The 27,047-nt window shown below is 46.2% G+C and overlaps 1 protein-coding gene across 1 annotated transcript in view; it reads left to right on the top strand.

Annotated features, from left to right (window-relative positions):
• Positions 1-27,047, top strand: part of COL22A1 (collagen type XXII alpha 1 chain) — a 310,719-nt gene that overhangs the window by 244,724 nt on the left and 38,948 nt on the right. The window contains exons 32-43 of the mRNA XM_039526471.1: positions 688-729; positions 2,708-2,740; positions 6,942-6,995; positions 7,487-7,540; positions 8,688-8,741; positions 10,949-11,002; positions 15,388-15,441; positions 16,679-16,783; positions 17,843-17,887; positions 21,199-21,276; positions 24,548-24,583; positions 25,769-25,822. Coding sequence (XP_039382405.1) covers positions 688-729; positions 2,708-2,740; positions 6,942-6,995; positions 7,487-7,540; positions 8,688-8,741; positions 10,949-11,002; positions 15,388-15,441; positions 16,679-16,783; positions 17,843-17,887; positions 21,199-21,276; positions 24,548-24,583; positions 25,769-25,822 — 663 coding nt within the window. The remainder of the gene's footprint in view (positions 1-687; positions 730-2,707; positions 2,741-6,941; positions 6,996-7,486; positions 7,541-8,687; positions 8,742-10,948; positions 11,003-15,387; positions 15,442-16,678; positions 16,784-17,842; positions 17,888-21,198; positions 21,277-24,547; positions 24,584-25,768; positions 25,823-27,047) is intronic.

Below are 27,047 nucleotides of genomic sequence, written 5' to 3'. Positions count from 1 at the left end.
ACAAATTAGTACAGATCAGCCCCACATCTTTATAGGGAGTCTTTCCATAGATTTCAGTGGGCTTTGGATCAGTCCCTATGTATGCTCAGCCTTGTGAAAAACTAAAATGTCTATGTGGCACTGCAGTGGCTTTACAGAATCAAAATCATTTAAGTTTTGTCTCAGTATTAAAATGTTTTTAGAAAGTTCCGATTTTCTACAAAAATTGGAAAATTTCCACAAAATGGAGACATTTTTCACAAAAAAACCCGCATTTAGTCCAAACCCCTATTTTTCATTGAAATACAGTTCAGGCAGAACTTTTTTGTGCACCTCTACCCTTAAAGTGTGAATTATTCTTAGTACTGCTACCAGTCTTACAACCAGACCTCAAAACACAGTGGATAGGCACCACCAGAGCCCTGTGGGACAAAAGGGGCACCCAAGCAGACATCTTTCATATGTCAAACTGCACAACAATAAGAGGGGAAATTTTGGCCATGGACAGTGGGGCAAAATCCATCTGTCAGCAAAAGAGCCATGGGATGTATAACACCCACTCTAAGCTGCCAGGACCTCCTTTGAGTAGGTCTCTTGTCGTTCAACCATGTCTCATAGCTGTACATGTTGTAGAACTGCAGTTGTGCTGAGTTTTACTCTGCTGTCTTCCTATTCCTTAAATAACCCTCCTCTCCCTTGCTTCTTCAGGGTGACGTGGGTCCTGCTGGTCCCCCCGGTTTACCCGGAACAGTAAGTAATGCTGCATCCCGTGCACTAACACGGAGTTGATAGACACAGGAATAGGTGGCAGTTTCATCTTCCATACAGACCTCCCAAGCTCAGGGCATCACAAGTTACCCATTTCTTTGCAGAAACACCAGGAACTATTTATTTAGCCCTGGTATAACTCCATGAGCTTCAGTGGCGCTATCTCATGGCTGCAATCGGTCCAATAGTTCTTAAGAGATTGGTATGTGTGTATCCTGTCATTGCCGCTCTCTGCATGCATACTCCCTCATACCGGAGCATCAGTTTGACAGGGTTTCTGCATCTCTTCCTTTCAGTGGTATGTATAGTGGGTGCAGGGGCTCGGGCAAGTGTGCGTGTTTGTGCCCACACAAGGGTGGAGAAAGGGAGTAAATGTGTTTACATGCTGCCAAGTTTATTGCATGGATCCTAAAGGATCCTTTTAGACCAAGCAAGATGTTCCAGTCCAGGATTTCCTGGTAACTTCCCCAAAAAAACAGTTTATTTTCAGAATGGATCCTGTGGGAAACTGAGCAGATCTTGCAGGGAGCATTCCACCAGAGTCTCATTAGCCAACATGCCGTGCTCATGGAAATAGCAGGGGGAATCCTAGACTGGATTACGCTGCCTCACCAGCATGGATTTAGGGCAGTGCTTATGGCTCGGGGAGAATTCAAATCCAGTGCCCTCCAGGGCCTTTGTGAGAGAGGCTCCAGCACCATCTTGTGTTGCTGGCCCAGGAGACCCGAATACACTAGGAACCCATCGTGGAACAATGGAATTAGTTTGGGTTCAAAATTGGGTCCAACAAACCACCAAATTAGACCATGTTCCCCTCACAGACCCCTCCTGGCAATAGGAAAGCACCAAGGAACTTCCATTTAGCTCTTTTAAAATGTGGGAACATGAATATACTCTGAAATACAAGTTAACTAAAGGCCATGAAACCAAAGTCCATGGAATAAAACTATAACCCTCATCACCCGCTCGAGCAAAACCTGACCAATCATCCTGGCCTGAGTGTTAACAATGCACCTGCCCCAACAATGGTAGACGTAGTACCAGAGTTACAGGCCCTCCAGGGAAAATGTCTGAGATTCGCATCTAGTGGCTGTTAGCAAGAGCTGATTGCAGCTGCCCTGCTGGCGTATGGACAGACAGCCTCTCGGATAGCGAAGACCCAAGCCATGTAGACCTTCATAGGTCTGTAACAAAACCTTCAACAGGAAGGCAGTGCAGGCTGCAGAACCCTGCTGTGATGCACTCCCTATGGCGAAACCTTCCAAGTAAGCAGGCTTCCTCGTTCTGTATCAATGGCAGCTTCCAAGTGACCATCGGGGTAGGCCATGTACATCTCAGGGCGATAATCCAGTCACAAAGGCCCAGGCCTGGTCGACAGCTGAGGGAAATGGTCCCAAATGCAGCACCACGTGCATAGGAATGAAGAAGGCTCTTCTCAACGCTGACATCTCTTGGGGAATCTGTAAGGAGGAGAAGTGTAGCCATCCTTAGTGATCCCAGGGTGGAAGACAATGGACCACGCTCAGCCACGGGCGTGAGCAAAGCACAGATCCTATCGGTTTCAGTGGAAGTTGCCCTTGCTTATACTAGCCCCAGATTTGGTCCAAAGGGGAAAGTTTAATGAGACTAGAGATGGGATCAAGTGTAAAATTCAGATCCAGATTTCAAAGCTGTTTGAAGCTGGGATTTTGGTTGAGCTCATTATTACTATAGAGCTCCTGTGAAAAGTTGGGATTCATATTTCAAATACCCCAACGAAGTTCTGGCATAATTTGGATCTTTTCTTTCTGAAGAACACTGTATTAGATGAAAGGACCTGCCAGCTGAGAGGGAGGGAATCTGTACTGACAGAGAGAATGAAGTCCACAAATGATTAACCTTCTAGGAAAATCACTTTGAAGGGCCTCTTTTGTGAATGTGTTTCTACTAACTTTTTCTTTTTTTGGGGTTTTCTTTCCAGACAGCCCTGTTTACTCCACACCCTCAGATTCCTGTAAGTAATGTATCTAATAAAGATGGTCTCTAATTTATCAGCATTTAACTTTGATAGATAAAAATCACCTTGGAATTTAACATCAGCACTATGCCCAGTCACCATAAAAATGCAGCCGTTGTCCTAGCAACAGCAGCATCCAGACTAACTTTGGTTGGGATGCAGCTGCATTCTGTCCCATCCCCGCAAGATGGCGAGTGCTCTCAGATTACATGAGATTTTAGTGTTCTGCTCTGGTCCTGTGTCTCCCCTACTTTGCACAGATGTAGATAACTGCATAAGTTGCAATGCAGCAGAGAATTAAGTGCGTAGAGTTTAAGTGACTGTGTTGGCACCGGGGTGCAACCCAGTGGTGAGTGGGTGCTACACAACCTCCTTTGTGGATTGGCATGTGAGTTGTTACGGCCCTTACCTACAGAATGTTAGCTTAAGCTCAGGCTTTTAGCTCTGGAGGTCCCTGGTTCAAACCCTGGTGCGTTGGCCAAGAGGACGGCTATCACTGGGGCACTGTGTGTGCTCTAAAGGCATAAGTTTCAGGAGGAAGTTAGAAGTTACCAGCCATCCTGCAGGATACTTCCTGCTGCCTCTCTCACAGTGATGGGGAACGAGGTACAGAGAATACTAGATCTCAGCAGCAGCAGTCCTCTGTTTACTTATACGTTGTTCCCTGTTAGTTAAATACATTTACCTAAAAGCTGCTCAGTTAGCACTGAAATACCGTGACAAGTTCAAGTGGGTTTGGGTCTGTATCTAACCATAATGGGCTGAGTTATGCCTTTAGGCCCCAGCCCTCTGTCCGGGAGCTGTGCAGAACTACATTTATGGAGGAGCAGCTCTGAAGGGAATTCCCTACAGAAGGTGCAGTGTTCACACAATCAATGCCGGGTCAACGCTCCCTCTCTTTGAGAGGTCTTGCATTCTGGAGGCGCTGGAGTTGTGACTCTGATCGTCTCCTGCATAAACCAGGAGGAGAGGAGAGGAGGCCTCCCTGCAGTCTGCCCCACCTTCTTGCACAATCACAGAGTCATGGGGCACAAGCAGGCCCACTCTGTGTCTTGTCCCCTTTTTTCAGTGGGGAAGAAGTTAAAAAAAAAGGAAAAGAAAACAGCAAGAGGCAGTTGCTTAGGGGGCTGGCAATGGGGGCTGCTAGTTCCAATCCACCCACTTGTTGCAATCCAGTCCAGCTGTTAATCATAACTGCCTCATTTCTGTACATTGAGCTGTGTGAAATGAGAGGGTGGATTAAGATCAGTTTCCATGGATGGGGATCCATATAGCATGTGGCACTATCTGGCAGCACTGACAGTCTCACCAGATTGGCCATGTGTTCAGCTAATTTGGAGGGACCCTTTAGGCGGTCCCACCAGATTAGGACTGAGGCAAGGTAATTTGTCCTGCGTGTATTCTACTTGTTTTTTGGCTATTGAATGACTTTAGGGACAGATTTTTTAAGGGTATAAAGATGCCTAACTCCAAATACCTTTAAAAACCTGGCCGCAAGCTTGGAGGCTGATCAGTATGGCACTAACGTTCAACTGACATGTAAACACAGAAACAAAAAGGAGGAAAGAAGACTATTAAATGAGCTGCCTCCTTAGACCATTGAGTGATTACTTCTTCTTGCAGCCTTGGTTTCCATGGGAATATCTGTTTATATTTACAGTTATTAAGAGCATCCATCTCTTTGACCTTGTTAAAGTATGTCTACACTTTGGGTATTTTCATCACTCAGAAGGATTTCAGAAAGTGTATGAGTCTGAATTGTAATTATACCAGTACACCCAAAGTACAACTGCACTATTTGGTTGACATACATTTATTAAACCAGTTTGTGCTGCATCGTCATTTTTCTGTAGGCCATTAGATGGCACCAGAGATTGTTTGAATAGGACCTGTGTTAACTTGAGTTAAATTATTTATTGCAAATAATAATTATTGCAAGTTCAGACTCTTTTTGGTTGCAAAATCCTTTGCAAACAGACTTTGAATTTCACAAATCTGTTCCTAGCGGAAATTATTTGGAAAACAGATCTTGTGAACCATGAAGAACTATATGAACTCTTTGTTTTGAATAGTTCTGGTGTCTGATGGGAAGCTTAAGTCACATGCTTCTGCCCCTTGACTGGATAACTGAAAGATTTTATACAATGATGTAACCAAAAAAAAAAGTTTGAATGCTCTTGCCTGAATACGTATGTTCACATACAAATTTGGAATTTCATATGTGTCCTGATCTTGCACCATTAGACTTGTCAGTGGGAGCAGGATCACACCCATAGAGACAACTAAGGCAAGATATGATTGGGGTTTATACAATCATGACTAGTGTAGGGAGGGTAGATAAGGAAGTGTTGTTTACTACTTCTCATAACACAAGAACTAGAGGTCACCAAATTAAATTAATAGGCAGCAGGTTTAAAATAAATACAAGGAAATATTTCTTCACACAATAAACAGTCAACCTGTGGAACTCCTTGCCAGAGGATGTTGTGAAGGCCAAGACCATAACAGGGTTCAAAAAAGAACTAGATAAATTCATGGATGATAGAACCATCAGTGGCTATTAACCAGGATGGGCAGGAATGGTGTCCCTAGTCTCTGTTTGCCAGAAGCTGTGAATGAGCAACAGAGAATGGATCACTTGATGATTACCTGTTCTGTTCATTCCCTCTGTCACACCTGGCACTGGTCACTGTCAGAAGACAGGATACTGGGCTGGATGGACCCTTGGTCTGACCTAATAGGGCCGTTCTTACATTCTTATAGAGGACAGCCATTTCTCCAGTAACTCTATGCCAGGGATAGGCAACCTATGGTACGTGTGCCGAAGGCGGCACGCGAGCTGATTTTCAGTGGCACTCACACTGCCTGGGTCCTGGCCACTGGTCCAGGGGGCTCTCCATTTTAATTTAGTTTTAAATGAATCTTCTTAAACATTTAAAAAACCTTATTTACTTTACATACAACACTAGTTTAGTTATATATTATAGACTTCTAGAAAGAGACCTTCTAAAAATGTTAAAATGTATTACTGGCACGCGAAACCTTAAATCAGAGTGAATAAATGAAGACTCGGCACACCACTTCTGAAAGGTTGCCGACCCCTGCTCTATGCCATTCACTTAAATGCATCCAAATATCACAAATGCGTCCATACTGATTGGCTTTTCAGAATTCAAAGTAAAGGTGAATTCCTGCTGCGTGGTATTCCACCAGCATGAACATACGGGGATGTTATAAAGAGGAAGGACAGCAGTAGATTAATCCCAGTGGTCAGTAACAATAGCATACAAAATAATGTGCTGATGTTGCAGCAGGGAAGGGAAACTCTATGAACACAAGAAGTTAATGGGACACATGGCCAAGAGCAGCTGTAGAATCCGCATCACTGGTGATACCCAAGTCTAGCCAATGTTCACCCATCTTTTAGAGACAGGATCGAAAGAATGACATTAGTCCGATAATCCTCCAGGCAGATGGAATAGATCATTGATCAACCGTTATTTCTGATGTCTCATTTCACACCATCTGGACAATAAATGTACACCAGAGAGAATATTCTTTCCCCTGAATTTACCAAGTTGTAACATTATTTTATGATGGCAGATTATATGTAAACGTTATCTACGAGGGAGAGTAACCATCTTTATATTTGAAAATATATTTGGGATCGGCTTAGCAAGACAAGCGCCTTTTCACAGGGAATGTACTGAGCCATAGCCACTAACAACTCCCCCACCCCGCAAAAAATCTCTGTTCTGGGACAGAAGGAATGTGATTGTTTCATATTTTCAGAAGTGGCAATGGTAGCAGTTAAGCTGAAGAAGATTCTTTCATTCATTTGGCCTTGTTCCAAAGCATATTTCATTCATTGGAGGGTCTTAACATCGGTGGCCACTGAATCAGGCCCTTTATAAAGATGGAGTCCGTGGCCATATTCTGATAACCCTAATGGGGGTCAGGGTTATCTGCTTTCAGGTAAAGGGGTGGGTTCAAAGTTCAATTCAGCTCAGAGTCACTTCAGATGAAAAATCCATTCAGTTTTCAGTGTGGAATAAGAGATTCTTGACATCAGCCCTCTGTATGGAATGTGTTCAAATGCCTTTGTCAAAGAACAAAGCTGTCTGACTTTTATCAGCCTCGCTGACGAGATAACTTTAATTTATTTTTCACTCTTCATCCTCGTATTGCTTTGCGACAGGGAGAAACTGGGCCAAAGGGAGAGAAAGGAGATCGAGGAAACAGCGGGGAACCCGTAAGTGCACGACAGTATTCCTTCAGAAATGGCTTTGAGCCTCTCCCTGCCCCCTAGCTAACAGAACATGGGTGGGTGTCATATTCCCTTTGGCAGGGGCCCTGACCCCCTGCTCCAGGAGTGGTGACCCGGTGATAAGCAGAGGGCTGGTGGGGAGTTCTAGGTAGGGTTTTGCTGATGTTTATATGTATATATATATATATAGCTCATTTTAATAAAGTTCTTTCAGATGATTTTGCCCTACAAAATTACACAGCGTTAGTCTATGGAACTGCAAGGTTTTGTTATTGTGACCCATTGTTCTTCTGCAGCAGTGGTTGGGTATGCTCAAGAGGAATGGGCATCGTCTCCATCACATCGGAAATGAACCTGAGCTGTTGCTAGCCCTGGACATATAAAATCCTTCCCTTCCCCAGAGTGGGGAAAAATGAGCCAAACCAATGTGCCAAGGAGAATAAATGAGTTGTTTCCCACCTCCCCTTCCTTTGCAGGGACTGCCTGGTGTCCCAGGTGAAATGGGGCTGCCAGGACCTCCAGGACCACAGGTAAGCAACACTGACTCCCCTCCCTGGAGTGACCAGATAGGTAAGGGGTGCTGACTGGGTGTAGATCACTCCACACAGTCCCTCCCCCTGGATGCTGAAGGTCTGATTCTCCTCTCACACTGCTGTAACTCCATTGACCTCTGTGGCATTAGGTATCCCTCATTAACCCCAGTGCAAAGGAGAAGAGAGTCGAGCCCTAAGTGTGACATGCTATCCCTACACTGCTCTGCAAGCAGGAGCTCTGAGACAGCTCTCCAAAGCATGCCTGCCAAGAGCTGAGTGTACTGCGTTTCTGCTGCCCCACGGGGCTAACGAATGAGTGATTGTGATTACAGCGCATGAGCAAGGAATTCCAGGGTAGTGTTCAGATTCGAAAGACACTTTCTGAATTCTCCGTGGGTTATGTGAAATGGGTACATAGTTTTAGTCCAATTGCCACTGAAAAATTGTCTGGATGGCAAAAAACACCATTGCAAGTGAGCTCTGATCATCGCTCCTGTTGACCATCTCATCAGAAAGGGCAAAGATTGAATGGGCACCGAGGTACCACTTTCTCCCCTAGACAGGGTCCCTCCAGCATAGGGCTGAAGTATGGTTGTAGGGCAGCATGAGAGAAGATCATGGTGCTTGTGCTGTGCCTATCCTGCAGATAGAAATTGGCTGTTGCTCGGACTGCCAGTCTTGGGCTGTCCTAAACAAACACGACCATGAACTTAACACAAAAAAGGAAGAAGAAGAAGAAGAAGAGAAGAGTTTCAGAGCAGTGGCAGACTCAGCAATGGCAAGAAAACAGGAGTTACAATTCCACCGAATTCTCTGCTCATGGAAGTCCACCATGGGACAAAGCAAGTCCCATGTAAACCATCAACGTAGACTTTCGTGGCTCATGGGGCCAATGAAGGCCCTTTGCACAGGAATTCATCCTTAGTGGGCTATTATTGTTCATATAGTTACACCCGGCAAGTCAGGGGTGAGATTCCCCCTGTGGCAAGAGACCATTGCAGCTTAGTTAGGATATAGGTGGTGCATAGGCCAGGGATGGCCCTATATGTGGGCATGAATTTCACCCTCTCTGTGAACATCCACAAGTCCCAGCATCCAGTGCTGAATAGCAGCCTCCATTTAAGTCCTTTTTCTTTCTGTCCAGGGTGCGAAGGGACAGGAAGGAGCCAGAGGAGAGCCAGGAGTCCGTGGAGAGACTGTGAGTAATTGCTTCACTTAGGGCACATCTTGCAATGAGAACACACCTGAAGGGCTTCACAAGTAGCTGCTTTACAGACTAACAATCTCAGGCAGATCCTGTGCAGTGTACGCTCTGACCTGCAGCTAGGACAAAAGCTGCTGCTCTGGGCGAACAGACATTCAAACCACTCAGCTGCACCCAATGGATTGCTGCTCCAATCAACTGAAATGGATGCGGTTCCAGATTGCCCATTTTTTGTTTGAGAAATCTGATTCTCAGATGAAACCCCCTCCTTTCCAGGCAAGACGCTGGCTGTGCTCATTAGTGCACTGGGATGGCATTCAGGCACAGGCTACCACCTGGTGCTGAGAGCTCGTATCTCATCGAGAGCCACCACTTGTTTTTGATCTTGGTTAGCTTTACGCGTCTCCTCCGGCCTGATCAATTCAGTATTTTTTTTATAAAGGAGAATCATTACCATAAACCCACCACACATACTTGTGGGGGGAAGGGGGGGGAATGTTCTCTGAGGCTGATCTGATCTGGCTTCTGCATACTAGAGAGCAGTAATGACTCAGATCCCAAATTACCCCCAAATGGGCAATTTATAGGTAATAAGGTAATAATTGGAGATATACCAATCTCCTAGAACTGGAAGGGACCTTGAAAGGTCATTGAGTCCAGCCCCTTGCCTTCACTAGCAGGACCAATTTCCCCCCAGATCCCTAAGTGGCCAATTAGCAGGCCAATGCTCAAACCACTGAGCTATCCCTCCCCCTGCCTCCCTGCTTATTCCTTTCTCAAGAAAAAGTCAGTCGAAGAGGAAGTGCTGAACAGAGCACAAGGAATTAGAGGAATGGTTTTGGGGAGCCTTAGATCTGGAGAAGGCCAGGTATTAGAAAATGGCTCTGGATTGATAGTCGCTGTCCTGCCAACCCAGTTATGGCATGTTGCTTCCATGACTACTCTTCCATTGAAGCCCATCAGGCTCCTTGTAGGCCTTCTCCACACTGGTGGTAGTGTGTAGGGTAGGCGTAGCTAGATGCCGCAGTGAAAAGCAGGCTGTGTCCACACAACGGTCTGTAGCTACTCACAGCGGTGACAGGCTCTGGCAGTGGGGAGGCAGTGGAGAGCTGCTGGAGCCTTTCCCCATTGCTTCCCTGCGCCAGAGCCTTTCCCCACAGCTGGAGACTTTCCCTGCAGTGGGGAAAAGCTCGAGCAGTGAGGAACTGCCTGAGTCTTTCCCCACTGCCTCCCCCTGCTAGAGCCTTTCCCTGCGGCGGGAAAAGGCTCTAACAGTGAGACAGCACACTGCTAAACATAGAAGTGTAGCTGGGGGATGCACTGCATGGGTGTGTAGAGAGCAGTGCAGGGGACATGCCCTAAGGTTCTGGTGTGTCTTTACTAACTAATACCTCATCTACGCTGGTAGGGGGCATGCAGTGTATGTCCTCTACATCGCTGTAAGCATAGACATAGCCTCAGTAATAGTAATAATAATGCTGTATAATACCCAGTAGTAACGTTGTATAACACCTAGCCCTCTTACGCCATTTTCCATCCATAGACCTCGCAGTGCTTTACAATCAGGTCATATCATTATGGGCCCGATCCAAAGCCCATTGAAAGCCATGTGAGTCTTCCCAGTGACTTCATTCGCCTGTGGGTCAGGCCCTGTAATGGGTTGCAGGATTGGGTCATTCACTGATAAATGAATGTAAGAGTTAGAAGTGCATCTGACTGTTCCTTGTGGATAGAAGCCTTTGTGTTCTTGTGCTGCCAGTTCAGAATACTCACCAGCTGAACTATTGACCTCACTAAATATACAAAAATGCAGGGAAAGGGTGGAATTGTCTGAGAAGACTATTTTGTTGCCCTGGATCCTATATTTTTGTCATAAAACAACCTAATTTCATCTGACCTGATAATATATATTTTATTCTCAGTGCACTATATTTTTTTCCAAGCTGATGGAGTAGCTGATCTGGATTTAGGATTGATCATGGCAATAGACAATTTTGAAATTCCCAAGGGATGTCTTAATTTGTTTTGTACCATTGCATCCTTATTCAGATTGTAAGATCTTTGAGGCAAGTGTTCTCTTTTACTATACGCTTGTACAGCGCCTAGCAAAATGTGGACTCCAATCTCATTTAAAACTTCTAGCTTCTACGGTAATACAGAAAAGAAACAATATTTTTTTAAATTTTGTTTTCTTACAACAGGGTGCTCCTGGAGCTGTTGGGCCCCCAGGTCCACAAGGCTTGCCGGGAAACGTGGTATGTATTCATCCATGGATTTGTTCCCCATCTGTGCCCTGCCACCTTTCTCTTACTCAGTTTCTTTGGTTTCCATTGTTACCCAGGGTTTCAGGCACCTTACTGGTTTGCCAAAATCTCCCCCTACACCATTTCCCAGGGTCTACTGCTGTTGTTTGTTACAGGTGGTTTCATTACAGCCTGCTACTCTCTTTGAGAGACTCAGTAGACATGGACATCTTGGGAGTGGTCTATTCAACAGGACAATCTCACCGTCAGGCGCTGCTTCTCAGTCCGGCCGAGAGGTTGGAGCAGTGGATGTCGGGTTGGGACTGGGCCAAGGGTGGAGCTGGAATTGACCTAGGAACAGGACAGGGTCAGAACTGAGATCAGAGTCCGCAGTCAAGCCAGAATCAGAACCGTAGCCCCCGTCCAGGTGCAAGCCAGGGGTTGAAGCTGCGTAGTCAGAGTCCAGGGACAAGCAAAGTCAGTACCGTAGCCAAGTCCAGATACAGGCCAAAGATCGAAGCTGGACAGTCAGAATCTGAGGGTTCAGGGATGGTCAGGAAGTGGAGACAAGGCTGGAGCAGGGCAAGGACAAGACCGGAACGGGGCTCGGGCCAGGATAGAGCAGGAACAGGAACAGGGTCAAGACAAAAGCAGGCTGGGAGTCTCAAGTGTCTGATACACTGTGCAACAGCAGCAGGAGGAGGGTTCCTGGTCAGGTGGTGTGTTGCACAGACTGGTCTGCAGCTCTGGTGGGGTTGGGGAAATACCTGAGTTTGGGGGTCACCTGACGCAGGCTTTGCTCAGGAAGAGGCTGCTGCCGCCGCATGCCTGGAGGCTTAGTCACTGCCGGCTCTGTGGGAAGGGTAAGTCAGTGCAGCCAAACTGTTGCCACGTGCCTGAGTGATAACTCCCTGTTGGAAGGGCACTGTGGAGGCTCTGGGGATGGGTAGTGCAAGCCCACCCACATCTAAAGCCCCCCCCACACCTAAGGGGAGGAGCCCCTGGACCCAGGCACCAATAAGATTTCAGGGGACAACAAATGTAAAAACAGGGACGGGAGTGGGGGTCACTGGTTGAAAAGGGATCCAGAGGGGGACACCGAGCAAAGAACCCTGGACAGGGCCCACTGCTCCTAGAAGGCATCCAGGGAGCCAGTGGACATGGTCCAGAGGAACTCTGCCCAGAGATGTGACTTGAGGGAGGATGAGAAGTAGGCCCCACAGTCGCGGAGCACCTCCCCATCCAGCTTCCCCCTCCTGATATGGAGGACGGCCACTTTGGCCAGTGCCAGGAGGAGGTTGACAAGGAGGTCTTGTGATTTCATGGGGTGTGCATAGATCAGGAAGTGTGGGGAAAAGTGCAGCCAGAACTTAGGGAGAAGGTTTTTGAGGAGCTGGAAGAGGGGCTGCAACCTGGTGCATTCAATATAGATGTGCGCCAGGGTCTCCCGCTTGCTGCAGAAGAGGCATGTGTCGGGGGAGGTGGTGAACCGCGCCTAGTACATGCCCATGATCACGGCTCTGTGAAGGGGCCACCAATTAATATCCCAGGCGAGCCGTGAAACCAGGGTGGAATATGGACTGGCCCACCAGGGTTCCTCACCCACCACAGGCAGTAGGAAGTCCCACCACTTGGCGTCAGAGCAGGACACAAGTGTGAAGAAGTGAAGGGTGTGGAGCATGAGCGCATAGAGCTGTTTCCTAGGCACAGTTCATAGGCCAGCCAGCTTCATGTCGTGCAGCCGGTTCAGGTGGTGCGTAAGGGGTGGCTGAGGAGGCTCACCAGGCAGGGGCCCAATGGCAAGCTCCAGAGGGCCAGAGGTGGGTAGGGAACAATCTCCCAAAGGACTTGCTCAAATAAAGTGAGAGAGACAGGTGCTAAGGCCGCCCTCACCTTCTGGAGTGTATGCCAGGGGATGTGAGCCCCAAGCGCCAGCCTCGCACCAGGGGATCCACCCAGTCCCTCTATTCATGGTCCAGGAGGTCTCTGATCCTGGTGGTACCAGCCAGGACCAACCTTTGCTGCACTGAGGGAGACTCCACCACCTGCACACCAAGATGGAGGTTGTACAGCCGGGGCCCCACGAGGAAGTTCCCCGCCTCAGCAGCTGCCGCAGACCTGGTCGCTGAGACTAGCTTCCAGGCCCTGGTAAAAAACCGGCAGCTCAGAACGGTCTCACAGGAGACTCCTCAGATGGAGGTAGAAGAGCTGCCAATCGTATCAGAGCCCTCGGAGGTAGCAGAGGAAGCCGTGCACCAGCGCACTCCATGCCAGGCTGCCAGCACCATAGAGGAGTCTCTGCAGGACCTGGAGGTGGAAGTCATGGATCTGACTTTGGAGACAGAGCAGGCCCTGCCCAGCCTTCTCCAGGGGGAGGTTCAGGACTCCCGCAGAGACCCAGTGCAGCCCTGGCCATAGGAACTCCAAGCTTTAATTCTGGAAGCAGGCCAGGGTACCCGAGGGCAGGGGCAGAGTGTTGAGACAGTGCCAGAGCATGGACAGGACCAGCTGGTTAAGCACCAGTACCCTTCCGCACAGGGAAAGGCACTGGAGCAGTCCTGTCCACTCCTCAACCACTCAGCCACCCTGGTCTCCAGATCATGATAATTCTCCAGTGGGGAGGGATCGGTGGCAAAAAGTTAGACACCCAGGTAGAGCAGCCGGCCCATGCTCCCCCAGATGGGCTGGAGCATAGGAGGAAGGAAGCTCTCCTGCCACCCGTCCCCGACTAGCAGGACAGAGCTCTTGACTCAGTTGACCCAGGTGGAGGAGACTGCTGAATAAATGGCTTGTCAGGCCTCTGTCTGCACCAGGTCACCTAGGTCCTGGACCACGAGGAACGTGTCATTGGCGTATGCCAACAGGGCCAGCCACTGTTGGAAGGGAGCAGAGCGAGCAGCCCTAGTTTGGTTGCAGGTTTGCCTCATGCTCACCAGCATTGTACCAACAAGGATGAACTGAACTCTGATTTGTGTCCTCACCGAACTGCCTAATGCTTGATTTGCCACCAGCTGTCCCAAGAGAAAAATTTCTTTCTTTCTTTCTTGTTGAAACTAGAATCAGTTCAAAGATTTAAGGATTGATACACCCAGATCCCATTTTCACTAGAATACCATGTAATCACTTCAGGGCCAATTGTTTAACCTTTACTCAAATGAGTAGGGCCATTGAAATCAGGTTTGCACGATTGAGCCTTTCATGTTTGCATATAAGTCTTTGGCTAGATTCTGCTCTCACTTCCACCAGTGTAAATCTGGAATAATTCCATTGGAGTATCTGGTGTTACTCCAGTTTTACACCTTTGTGAGTGAATACAGGGTTTGAACTTTTAAGTGCAACATGCACAGGGCATTAGCTGTGCAAATGAGATCAACAGAAGAGCAGTGTGATGTGATAGGTGCTACAGACAATCCAAGTAGCTGTCTACTAGTTATCTCTGCTATTTCTAATTAAATTGCTCTATTAACATAGTGAAGATACTTTACATATTCATGAGCTTGGCTAAAGGAAGCTGAAGTGGGAAAATAATATTTGTGCTGATACTGTCCTCTAACTTGCAGTCAGAACAACAGATACAAGCCAACAGAATGGGCTAAAGTACTAACTGATACTGGAATAACTCTAAATAATTGCACTACTCAGTGATGAACTCAGAGACCTCCCCTGACCTTATTGGTGGGGTTTAGTTCATTTCACAACCTCCTAAAAGCATCTGTCTTGAAAGACCCAATTCACAAGCCTTGTCCTTGTTTCAGCTTGGGAGAAAGGAATGTTATGTTGTTTGGTTTGGAGGTAAATCACCTATGGGTCTAAACTATAAAGAATCAAAGAAGTTTGATGTCATCCTATCTGCCTATAATTTAAAGGGAATGAAAACGGAAATGCAAGGGTAAAATGACCATTGAGTTACTCCCAGGAGTGTGTTGAATTTCCCCATTATACTGACTATTGGGGGCATCAGACAAAAATAAACCCGATGAGACTTTTGGTTGTAATGAGGCTTTCTAGTATCTCTGCTCTCTACAGTTATGTTTTCTGAGTTCTTTTCAGCAAACCAGGAAGTGCCAGGAGGATTTTACAGAGGGGGGAAATGTATTTTGGTTGGGGGAGGAGTGGTGTTCAAAACTGGGGCTCACTCAATTTTCATTTTAGCTTTGCAGTTCATTTTTACATTGAAAATAACCTTTTCAGGCAGCTGATTCACATCTCTTCTAGTTCATTGTTCTCAGGATTACAAGTTGTCTGTACTGGGAAGAGGGAGTGTCATAAACCCAGATGTAAAAAATTGCCCCAAATCCCCAATATGTACAATACAGTACATGTCTATCTCATTTCCTTTAGAATCAAATACCACCTCAAATAACGGTTTTAAACAGGAGCGTTGTTCTTCTCCACAGGGTGTACCTGGAGACGCTGGCCAACCCGGAAAGGATGGACAAAAGGGTGAAAAGGTCCAGCAGTTCTTTCATGTCTGTCACATAAATGTGTATCTGGACTTGCAGCCCTCTGAACTGTGACCAGGATTAATAGATTTTAAAGCCAGAAGGGATGATTAGCTCATCTAGTCTGGCATTTTGTGTAACGCAGGCCAGAGAATTGCACTTGGTTCTCCCTGTATAAACTACCTAGCAGTACTAATAGGACAGGAGCTCTTGAAGTGAAAAATCCACCTTAGCTTTTCTATTAGATACAGTGATGTCATTGGCTTGAAAACACATCTGCACGGTGATGATTGTGCCGGGATTATGGGGGATTCTATTCTGTTTGTTTCTCTCTTGATAATTATGTTTAAATCTGTAAATCCCCAGCTGTAAGCAAAACCTGGCTCTGGTTAAGCAAGCTGGGGCTTCTGCTTTCATATCAAGCTCTTTTAATTGCATAGTTCCCTTATCCTCCCAGCCCACCCTCACCTCCATTTGTCTGTCTCATCCAACTGTTATGTGCTGCCTGACACCCAGACTGTAAGCTCTCATTATTACTTTCCTGTACCAAGCCTAACATGATGGAGCCCTGGTCCTTGATTGAGGCTCCATAATAGAAATAATTAACAGTAACATCGACTTTAACTACACACAATAGAAGGATCAACCCCTCCCACCAAATCACCATCCAGCTTCCGAGTGCTCACCAGATCCCTCGATCTACTTAAAACCCAAATGTTCCCTGAATTAAATGCGCCTTCTAGTATGTTTCCAAAGTTAGCAGGGTGAAGTCACAATGGGAGAGCGAAGAAAAGGGTGTTCTAGAATGAAGAACGCCTCACTGATGGAAGAGGGAGGAAAGAGTGTTCTAGAATTGAAGACCCCTCACAAAGAACACCCTGCCACTCTTCCTTTCTCCCCAGCTGTTAAAGCAGAGGGCTAGTAACTCAAGCTCTTCTGCCTAGCGTAACTGCATCAGTATTACACAGAGTCTTTAACATAGCCAAGCCCCAAACCGTTTAGGGCTAAAGTTTTCATTTAAAGGGGGAAATGACAATACTCTAATGAGAGCATTTGATATAAAGGCCAAGATGCATCATCACATTCTTATAGTATAATAAAACAGGGCTTGCTATGACACTGAGGAATGTTCTGCCTGTAAAAGTTAAAGACAAAATCTCTGGACTTTTTTATCCTCATGGGATATCTGGTCCAGAAACGGACCTTAGCGCTCAATTCAGATGCATCATTGTAATGTCTTCTACAGGGTGACCCAGGACAGGAAGGAAAACCAGGACTACCTGGGCTTGCAGGTGAGCCTGGCCCTGCTGGAATACCTGGCTTACCAGGGAAGGGTAAAGATGGAGAACGGGTAAGTCCTCTTAGCACACTCTGCACCCAACTAGAATCAGTTCCTACAGGAGGTAAAATGGAACAGCCTCAGCAGAAGCAGCGTATAAAATATAACTGCATAATATTGCAGTGCAGCATTATATTATTACCCACTGACAGCAGGCCACCCTTTGAGTGGATGCGGCTGCCAACAGCACCTGCAGCAAGCTTGCTTGCCTCCAACACTGCACCATCATGTGTTCTGTCCATCTCTGCCCACTCTGCCCATGCGCCCACCTCACAGGTGGGCAGTCTCTCTCTCTTTCTCTCTCTCTCTCTGGCCCAATTACTATTTCAGTAGTTATCCACAATGGAACAGCGTCAACAGGAGAGATTGAGGGAGCCCCACAACTGAATATCCCATAGCTCAGTGGTTAGAGCCCTCTCCTGAGAGGTGAGAGACCCCCCAACTCAAGTCCTGTCTCCATCTCCAGCAGAAAAGGGTATTGAAGCTGGGTCTCCCAGGTGAGTGCTCTAACCAGGAGGCTAGAAGTTATAAGGTGGGCTCCTCCACCACCTGCCATTTTCAGTGGAGGCAGGCAGGCACCAGGCACTTAGCTCAGTCCCACAAGATGCACCTTTGATGCCTAAGCTACCTGACTCCTGGTGGTGCGTTCCCATCTGTGGATCACTAAGCAGAGATGGGCACATCCCTGAAGCCTGGAGGTAGGTACCTATCTCTGAGAGGGGGGCAGAGCTGAGGACACACCCCTCTTGTTGGACTCTCCCATTAGGCAGCTCCCCATCTAGTGTGCTGGCTTTTGTGGATCACATTTTTAGGTGTCTGTCTTTCCTCATTCACTGTATGGGTAGCCTAGGCTCCTAACTCAGGCTGTGGATCAGGCTTTGTTCCTGTGATTTTCTAGATGCCCAAAAGTTAGATGCTCAATGTTGCAACCGCTAAGTTCCTTCATGGATCCCAATCCACCGCCACTAGAAATACTAGTTTGATGTAAGAATCGTTTTTGTTTATTTTTCAAAGGCCAAGCTTCTGCTTCACAAGTGTTGACTATTTTCTGCTTTGGTTGTGGCTCTTTAGGGTGAAAGAGGCCCCCCAGGCTTACCAGGACCCCTCGGACACAAGGTAAGCATTTACCTCTGTCCCATTGAGGACTACTGCTCAGAAATCAGGACAAGTTTGCACATTGTCACTGGAGCTGGTGGAAAAATTAATTGAAAATATGGTCCACTTTTTACTGGAAAATATTTTTGGTGAGACATTTACTAAAAATGTTTTCCTGATTTTCAGTGGAAAAAAGTTTGCAACAGAAACTTTCCAAACAACTATATTTATTTTCCTGTGCAATGCCTCTCTGGTTGCAGGGCTGGCGCTTCCATTAGGTGACCCTAGGCGGTCGCCTAGGGCTCCAGGATTCGGGGGGCGGCATTTCGTGCGCTCCCCACGGGAGCTTCCGGTTCCCCTCCCGTCGCGCCGCCGGAGAAGGACCTTCTGCCGACGTGCCGCGGAAAACAGCGGCAGGCAGTTGAGCAGCTCAATGACTGCCGCTGTCGCCTGCGGCATTTCAGCAGAGGGGCCTTCTTCGGCAGCGCGACGAGAGCGGAACCGGAAGCTCCCGCGCGCCCTGTGGGGAGCGCACAAAACGCCGCCCCCGGAATTCTGCCTAGGGCGCCAGAAAGCCTGGCGCCGCTCCTGTCTGGTTGTGTACATGCAGATATTAGGATAGCAAATAACTTGTTCGCTTTCCACATACATCATTTTTATGTCCCTATATAAAGCTATAAGTAAGGTTGTGGTCCAAGTCCTACCAGGCTTACTGAGACAAAACTCTCACTAACTTCCCTGGCAACCTGGGATGCACACAGTCAGAGAGTCAGTGCACTTACAGGGTGAGCTGCACTTTAGACTCCTTTGCGGTACCTCAGGCACACTGCTCAGATGACAGGTGTTGCCTCCTTCACCACCTCGCTGCTGTTCAGCTGCTCTTGGAGTGGATCTCTGGGTTATAGCTTCCGCCCACCCCCTGCCCTTTCCCAACTGTGTTAACACAAGAGGCCCAATTGTATTCAGAGGGCACCTGCAGGAAACTTCCCTCTGGGAGCCTGTGAACAGGGGCTGATTAAAGTGGCTAAAAACAGCTTCAAAATGAACATTATTTATTTACCCAAAGGTAAATGGTAAGCCGAGAAAAGGGGTCAAAGAACAGAATTTTGTCTACATCTGATCTTGCCTAAACTTTATCCTTTCAAGTTCCTCTTAGCCCAGGTACTTCGGTCTCTGGGTGGGAGAGACAAACTGCCTTGCATGCTTCGCTTGTCTCAATGTCTGTCTCTGAGCATCTCACCTGAGCAGCAGCTGCTGGCAACTCCCTCTCCCCTTCTCCCTCAAGAAAAAAGTTTTTAACTGCTTATCGCCCTTTTGATCTCTAGTCTCTGGTTTTGGCAAATCAGCAGTGCCCCTTTAGGCTGGCATCTCTGAAGACCATCTCCCCAGTTAATGGCCCAATGATTGTCCCCTTGAAACTGTCTTATCTCTGCTTATTGTTTTTTTCCTTCTTGCTCTTCCTATTAGCCCTTTTTAATTCTGCGCTGTGTGGTCAGACAGAATGATATTAAGGAAATAATATCAAGCTGAGGTACATATAATCATTAAAACAATACAGATATCTCCCCCATCTCCACAGGCATTTTCAAAGAGGTGGGCATGGGAAGAGAACAAAATCTATTGTCCCTGACACAAACTGCAGTTATGTAGCCAAATTAGCGTTTTGTGGTTTTCACGTGTTGCACTGGTTTTGAAAATATAGTCTTGAGACTAACTATTAAATTTCAGAATTACCACCACATCCACATTTGCTGACGGTCTACAAGAAATTAACAATGTTCTTCTGGGATGAGCTGGGTCATGTCTAGAGCCTAGGACAGATTCTTCCTAGGTTCTCTATTTGGATTGATCAAGTCATGATCAAGAACTGAGCAGGAAAACAGGATATTCCTTGAATCATGACATAGATTTAAGAATAGGAAACTATTTTTAAGCAGGAATATAGCTGTATAAAGAATTGATCCAGCCATGTCTGGTATTCCTGGATAAATCTACCTATCTCTTCCTCATGCTGAGTCTGTTCTGCCACATTCCGCACTGACATGGCTAAATTGGTCTCTATTTTTCTTTTGCAGTCCAGAACGCACAAGCAGTAATGCAAAGAGAACTATTACTACAAAAAAGAGAGAAAGAAACATATTAAAAAACACCAAATGAAACCTATTGTTCAATATAAAATAATATATAAAATAAAGATATTAGGAAACTTATCTGTGCAGGGAAAAACAGCATGCACTTTTTTTGCAGCAAAGCTGTGTTCTTGAACAAAATACGTCTAGCATGAGGTATCTGCAGTGAGGTCTGTTACAATGTCTTCCTCACTGCAACATGTAAAACTGAGCAATGTGATTGCACAGCAAGCACCAGAGCAGGATATTTTCTGCTTCTTTCTTAACCCTCCCTTCCCAGTGATCATTAAAACAGTTCAAACAATTGCCCAGACTTTTTCCCGTATATATTATTGGCAATTTAATTTTTAACAATGAGGTCTCTTAGATTGTGGAATAGCGTCTTAAAGGGTAGGGTTGAAAGTCTATCCCTGAGTCATTTAAAACTGCATTGGAAAAAAGCACTTAACAATATACCGTAGGGAACAGCCCTGCACTGATAATGGAATGAGCAATGTTAATCTTTGACTCAGTACTTCTTTTCCAGCTCTAACTTCTGTGATCTTCGGAATAAATGCCCTGTGGTTACCTGTATGTGCAATCTACTATAGGAAAGTAGGTGGTTGCTCCCAAGTCGGATGTTTTCCTGTGTCTCACAGAATACATGCTAACCTACAGGCAATTGGAGTTCCTAGTACAAAACTACACAAAAGCAGCAGTATTAAACACCCTAGTTGCCCCAACAAAGACCTGAGGTTCTGACCTAGTCTCTGTCTATCAAGTCAACCCAGTTAGCAAAAGAAGGATCTTGATGGAAATTGGATGCTCTGTGCTAGCTGACCTACATACTGGGTAAACCAAAATAATGACGGGGCCTATGCTCCCACTCTGTTACATGGCGTGGCATGGAGCTGAATCATGCATGTGCTCAGAAAATTGGGCAGAGCACTTTGTAAAGAGGAAAAGTAGTTTCAGGATATGACAAGGTATCAGTGGATTTTTCCCAGTATAATGAATCAACGACTAGTCCATGTCACTATGCTATCATAGGTTGAAACCGTTCCCCTGCAACGTATTAATAATTATTGTGGAGGGTCCATGTAGGATGTGCAGGAAGTATCGGTGATATTTTCTGAGCTGTAAATTAGTGTTAGACATTGGTCACCTTTCTCAAACATATAGAATCTTGCTGGTCCTTAACCCTTTCCTCTCTCACTGTTTCAGGGAGATAGGGGAGTTCCTGGTCTTCCTGGCCAGCCAGGAGACAGAGGTCCACCAGGAGTTGGAGTAGCTGGACCGCCTGTAAGTACTAAGCAGACCTCACTCACTTGTGATAAGCCCAAGACACGCCCATTGCCAGCTGCTCGAATGAGCACGGAGTGGTAAGCTGCGGGGTGGACGCCCTTACTGTTCTCGAAGTGGTTACTGTCAGTTTCTGCTGCTCCTGAAATTATCTGTGTGGTTTTGACACATTGGCTCTGCAGGACACCAGAGCTCTGTGTCATTACACACTGAACACAGTGTCTTTTGGGGTGTGTGCATTTCTGTTGCACAGCATGTCTCGCTAACTATTTAGCTACCGTACAGATTGTCATTTAACACCAATAGACCACAATTGAAATTTCCACTAGGAGAGTAAGGCCCTTCTTTCTTCATATTTCCCCAGCTCGCATGCTGAGTCTAGTTAAGATACAAAAACCAAAAGCATTTTTTTTCAATAAATACCATTATTTTCCTTCTTTATTAAGTTTTAGAAAATTGAAGCAAATGATTACGCATTCTGATTAGCGACTCTATGCTGTAGTCAGACGTCTTAATAAATAGAAAGATACAAAAGTATTTTAAAACCTGATTTTCAAGAGATCCACATTCCTTTTAAAACTTCTTTTTTGTAGTATTTTGACTATTTAAGTGTACATAATACTTTTCAATTGAGATTTATATGAATCCTGTGCAATTATGCCCCTTTGTGCTCACAGCTCTCTCAGCTGCCTTCACCTTTGGAATTTTCTCCCCTTCGATAGACTACAAAGTACATCTTTTGGGCTATGCTCTGGACAATTTGGGGGTTTTATGACACGGGGGTCTGATCCTGCCAGGTAGTGAGTGTGTCAGATCCCTGATAATATCAATGAGATCCGAGGACACTCCTCACCTTTCAGATGCTGCTCAGAATCTTGCAAATTCAGGCCCCAGGTGTGTAAGTGTGTAAACAGACTTCATTCTTGGCCACACCCATTAGGAGATAGCAAACATCCTAAAATCCTTTCTAACCATCTGTGCATCCTCACATACTGTGTCGTAGGGTTAGTAGTCCCTACTCCAGCCAATACTTGCCAACGATACCCTGCGGTGGTATCTAGATTTTGCACTTTCCCCTTATACCTGGAACTGGAAATAACTCTACTATGGTAAGCTATATCGCTGTGTGGTAACTGATGAGAAATGCTGACTGTATAGTATGTATTTCCCATGCTGGGGACTTCTTGTTTTAGAGGAGATTAGGCAAGAGGTCAATCATTTAACACCCAGTCTCAGTCGTAACAATATAATGAGACCTGCACCATGGCCTCTGCTTTACCCAAAGGGCATATGCTATTCAGGATGTGCAGGCTTTTGGCTAGGACGTTGGTGAGGCTTAGTGATCTGCTCCTGCTCTGGCACGTACGAAATCCTGTTGCCTTGATTTCTAAATGACAGCTTGTTTTTCCTTGGGTAAGATGAAAGCCTCTCAGGCATGAGTGCTCATACTTTAAATCTGATTATGAATACACCAGTCTAATTAATTTCAATCGCATGAATGAGAATTTTAAAATGAATTTATCAATTAAGAAAATGCATTAGCTTTTGTGAAGCCTGGTATGTCATTACTGTTTGTTATGTATTAGTTATTGGTAGGGCACAATGTAAATCACGATTTCACGGAGAGCATGGAAATCATGAAAATGCCCCCAAACCATGGTCTTTTAAATATTTTTTTAAAGGACAATGTCAGCAACAAAGTCTTTAATACAGAACATTACTTAAGCTAGTCAATTTCCAGGATGCAGTAAATTTTACAAGTAAATGTAGTCAGTTTCAAGGACAGAATGAATTTTCCTTGTATAATTCATTTCATCTTTGAAATTGACTACATTTACTTGTAAACTCATTCCTTGCACAAACTCCATGAAATTGTAATACTTTTGCCATCGTGAATTTCTCATGAATTCCTCCCCATCCCGCAAAATGCTTTGATTTACGCAGGGCCCTTGTTACTGGGCTCAAATCAGGGGTACTTGGATGAAATTCTATAGCCTAAGTTTTGCAGGATGCCAGACTAGATGATCTAATGGTCTCTTCTGTCCTTAAATATCTGTTAATATGAATGACTAGACTAAGAGTATCAAAATCTGGCCCAGCTGCGTATATCATTCACCTTACTTCAGGGCATTGTTTTTTCCTAAGTCAGAAAGAGTTATACAGCTTGCTCACAACAAAGAAAACAAGTATGATATTGCCATCTACCAGTCTGTATCATGGACATGCATGTAGATATTGGGGGGAGGGATAGCTCAGTAGTTTGCACATTAGCCTACTTAAATCCAGCATTATGAGTTCAATCCCTGAGGGGGCCATTTAGGGATCAGGGCAAAAATCTGTCTGGGGATTGGTCCTGCTTTGAGCAGGGGGTTGGACTAGATGACCTCCTGAGGTCCCTTCCCACCCTGATAGTCTGTGATTCTATGGAACCTGCTTCCATGTTGGCCTGTTGCTTACAGTGAAGATGTGAGGTTAGTTCCAAAACTGCCCTGACTTTTATTTCCCATTCTGCTTCCAGAAAAAAATGCTGATTTTTTTCTGCCTCTCTCTAGGGGCTTTCTTTCTTTCTTTCTGTTCCTCTCTGCTTTCACTCCATTCATTCTGATCTCAGCTACACTGGCAGCTCATCAGTCTGGAGTACTGATGTTGCTGGAGCTGAGATTTACACCGGTGTAAGAGATCAGTCTGGCCTGTCACGTGTGTGCATCCTACCCCAGCTGCCGGAGAGAGACGGAGAAATCGCTGCATGGGAGAAATGGATGAACTCTCGCTCACGATGATATTTCCTCATGGAAGTTTCCTTAGCTGTTTCCATGTGCTTGATGTTGGTTACTGCAAGGGGATTTCTCTCTCTCTCTCCATGGTTACTAAGGGGTTGCAGTTTGGTGGATTAAACAGCTTGTAAATCTGCGTCCTTGCAGCCCAAAATGAGCAGCTGCTGTGAACCCACTGGGCTCTGTGCTTCGGGTTCCTTTATACTGTTACTGATTATACCCTGGGGTTACTCACTGCCTGGAAGACTGTTGGACACAGCACACCGTGTGTTCTTGTTTTCTTTAAACTCCTCTGCCTTCATTTACTTTCTTTGTTGCTAGCTTCATCTGTTTCAGGGCAACCTCCTGCCAAGCTGATTCTGTTCCTTTTCCTGACCGCTCCTCCTATGCTTTCCATTAACTCTGAACTTATGTTGCTCTTTAATCACTCACTCCAGGATGTTACATTCAGGCTCTGCTGCCCTTTTCATCTATGTGTTGTTGCTGTTTGTTTGCAGGGCCCTGTTGGACCAGCAGGAGACAAAGGGCCATCGGTACAGTATGTCTTGCTAACTACACCCAGCTTTTACAGAGGGGGACCGCCATGTAGTCAAATGTTCCATTGACTATTGATGATTTTGTTAAGGCGTGTTTATATTTTCCGTTTGCTTGATAATGGTGGAAAGATACAGCTAAATTATTTAGGCCAGCGTTTCTCAAACTGGGGTCCAGGAGGATACTCCAGGGGGTCCATGGCCCCCATTGAACAACTCCTCCTTCCCCTCCCTCAACTCCTCTGCCTCCCTTCCAGTGCATCCTGCACGCTGGAGAACAACTGGGAGGAAGGGGGAGGAGCGGGGATGGGCTGCGCTCAGAGGAGGGGGCGGGAAGAGGAGGGGCAGGGGTGGATCGAGGGTGGGAAGAGGTGGGGCAGGGGTGGGGCCTTGGGGGAAGGGGTGAAGTGAGGGTGGAGCATGAGGGGCACTGAAAATTTTTAAATTAAAATGGGGGGTTTGGGGTTGCTAAATTTGAGAACCGTTGATTTAGGCCATGATCCAGCAAAGCACTTAAGCACCTGCTTAACTTTGGGACTGCTCACATGCTTAAAGTTAAGCATGTGTGTAAGTGTTTTGCTGGACTTTTGGCAGAAAATAACAACACATCGTCTCACTCCTGTTGTATCTAACCAGTCACAAGATAGCCATGATTCACCAGTTTACCACTTTGTCGTGATAAAATCATAGCTTAAATTGAGTTCTGCTGACACTGGTGTAAATGTAGCAAGTGGAGTTAATTCTGATTCATAGTGATACAGGGAGATCGGAATCTTGCCCCTTGTGCTCATCATTTAGCGCAGGGGACAGGGAGACAGGACGTCTGGGTTCTGTTCTCCCCTCTGCAGCATGGCCTTTGGAGAGTCAGTTCGCTCTCTGCCTGACTGTGCACACCTGTGAAAGTGCTATAACGCCGACCCCAACGAGGGGCTTAAGTTGTGAGGCTTAATTTATGGATAGTTCCTTGAGTTCCTTCAATGGAAGATACTATATTAGCACCGAGTGTAATTAAGTTTTTCTGGAAAGTCAGTTCGGATGTTGCTAGTTAAATGGGTTCTGGCAGCTGATGGGCTGGGAGTTCCATTTCTGCAACAGACAGGAATCTGGCCGCTGCTAAATATGTGGATGGGGCACAAACCCGCTGCCAACATTTCTGATCAGGTTTATTTCTTCTCATTTTACCAGGGCCCTCGAGGTTTACCAGGCGTTCCAGGCCCACAGGGGCCAACGGGGCAGGATGTAAGTAAAGAAAGCGAGAGTTTAAATGTTTATTGTAGTTAAAAGGGCTACCCACAGTCAATATATCACCTTAAAAAAAAACAGTCTTTATCAGTCCAGGAGCGGGTTCTTTAGGGTGAGCCAATGAGAGAATTAATAGTGATGGAACAAAATTAACCAAAGAAAAATTTAGGTCAAACATCTGGTAGAACAACCTAGAAGACCTATTAGACTACAGAATAATGTCTCTAGGGAAGTGGGGGAAGACCCATCACTGAGCCTGCTAGAACCACACTGGGGAAGGCCTATTGTCTGGGAATAATCCTGCACTGGCTGGGGAAGCCTCAAGATAGCCAGTCACTTTCTTGGGTTTATGATTTCTCTGATTCTCTGACACTTTAATGAAAACAGGAATCTTGGGCCCAGGGTCCCTGATGGCTTTTTGTTGCATTGCCATGCAGAAGAGATGACATTTTACCTCTGGCCAGCCTTTCTTCCAACTCCTGCCTTCTCAGAGTGTGAGTCACAGAAATGATGCTCTCCGTGGTGAGGAACAGAGGGAGGTCTTCACATGTCTGCTGGGGGAAGCTGATCCCTGCCCCTGGCTTGTGGACACTTGCTGTGTCACAAACACTGCTCTGTGGAAGGAGGAGGAAGCTCTTTGCTGATCAGCAAGTGCTGAGCTCTAGGAACCAGTCCTTGGTGGAAGTGGGAAAGGAGCACTGGATGTGTTTAAAAGGGGTGACGCTGCATCATCACCAGCTTACATAACACTGAGACATGAAAAGCTGGCACCTTCATGTAACTGTCCTTCTCTACACAGTGTTGTGACGCTGTAGGACCCTAAATGAATCCCAGGTTCTCTAGGCCCATGAAAATATATGCCACGGCTTCAGAAAATTGAGGGGCTGATGTAACAATCGTTGGGTGTAGCTCCGTTGAGGTAATCTGATTGGCCCAAAGAGACATACTGTGAATCTGAATGGATCTCTTCTCTCTTCCTCCTGGGGATTTGCAAAGGAACATCTCATTTTCTTCCTGCACACTCGGGTTCCTCTAGATGTGGTCTCACTCCCCTCACCCCACCATGGAGAAGAAGGGATGAATTATCTCCTACTTTCCCTTACTTCTGGGGGACCCAGAGATTCTCTCCATGCTGGTACTGTCCTGACCACCTCTGCAGCCATTACACTGCTCCCTCTGGGAGAGCGGGTGCTGAGAGCTTGTTTTGGCTAAAGGAAGGGAG

This window comes from Mauremys reevesii, linkage group 2 (genome assembly GCF_016161935.1).
Source record: "Mauremys reevesii isolate NIE-2019 linkage group 2, ASM1616193v1, whole genome shotgun sequence".
Classification (NCBI taxonomy): domain Eukaryota; kingdom Metazoa; phylum Chordata; order Testudines; family Geoemydidae; genus Mauremys; species Mauremys reevesii.
This window is presented reverse-complemented; position numbering and strand designations above follow the sequence as displayed.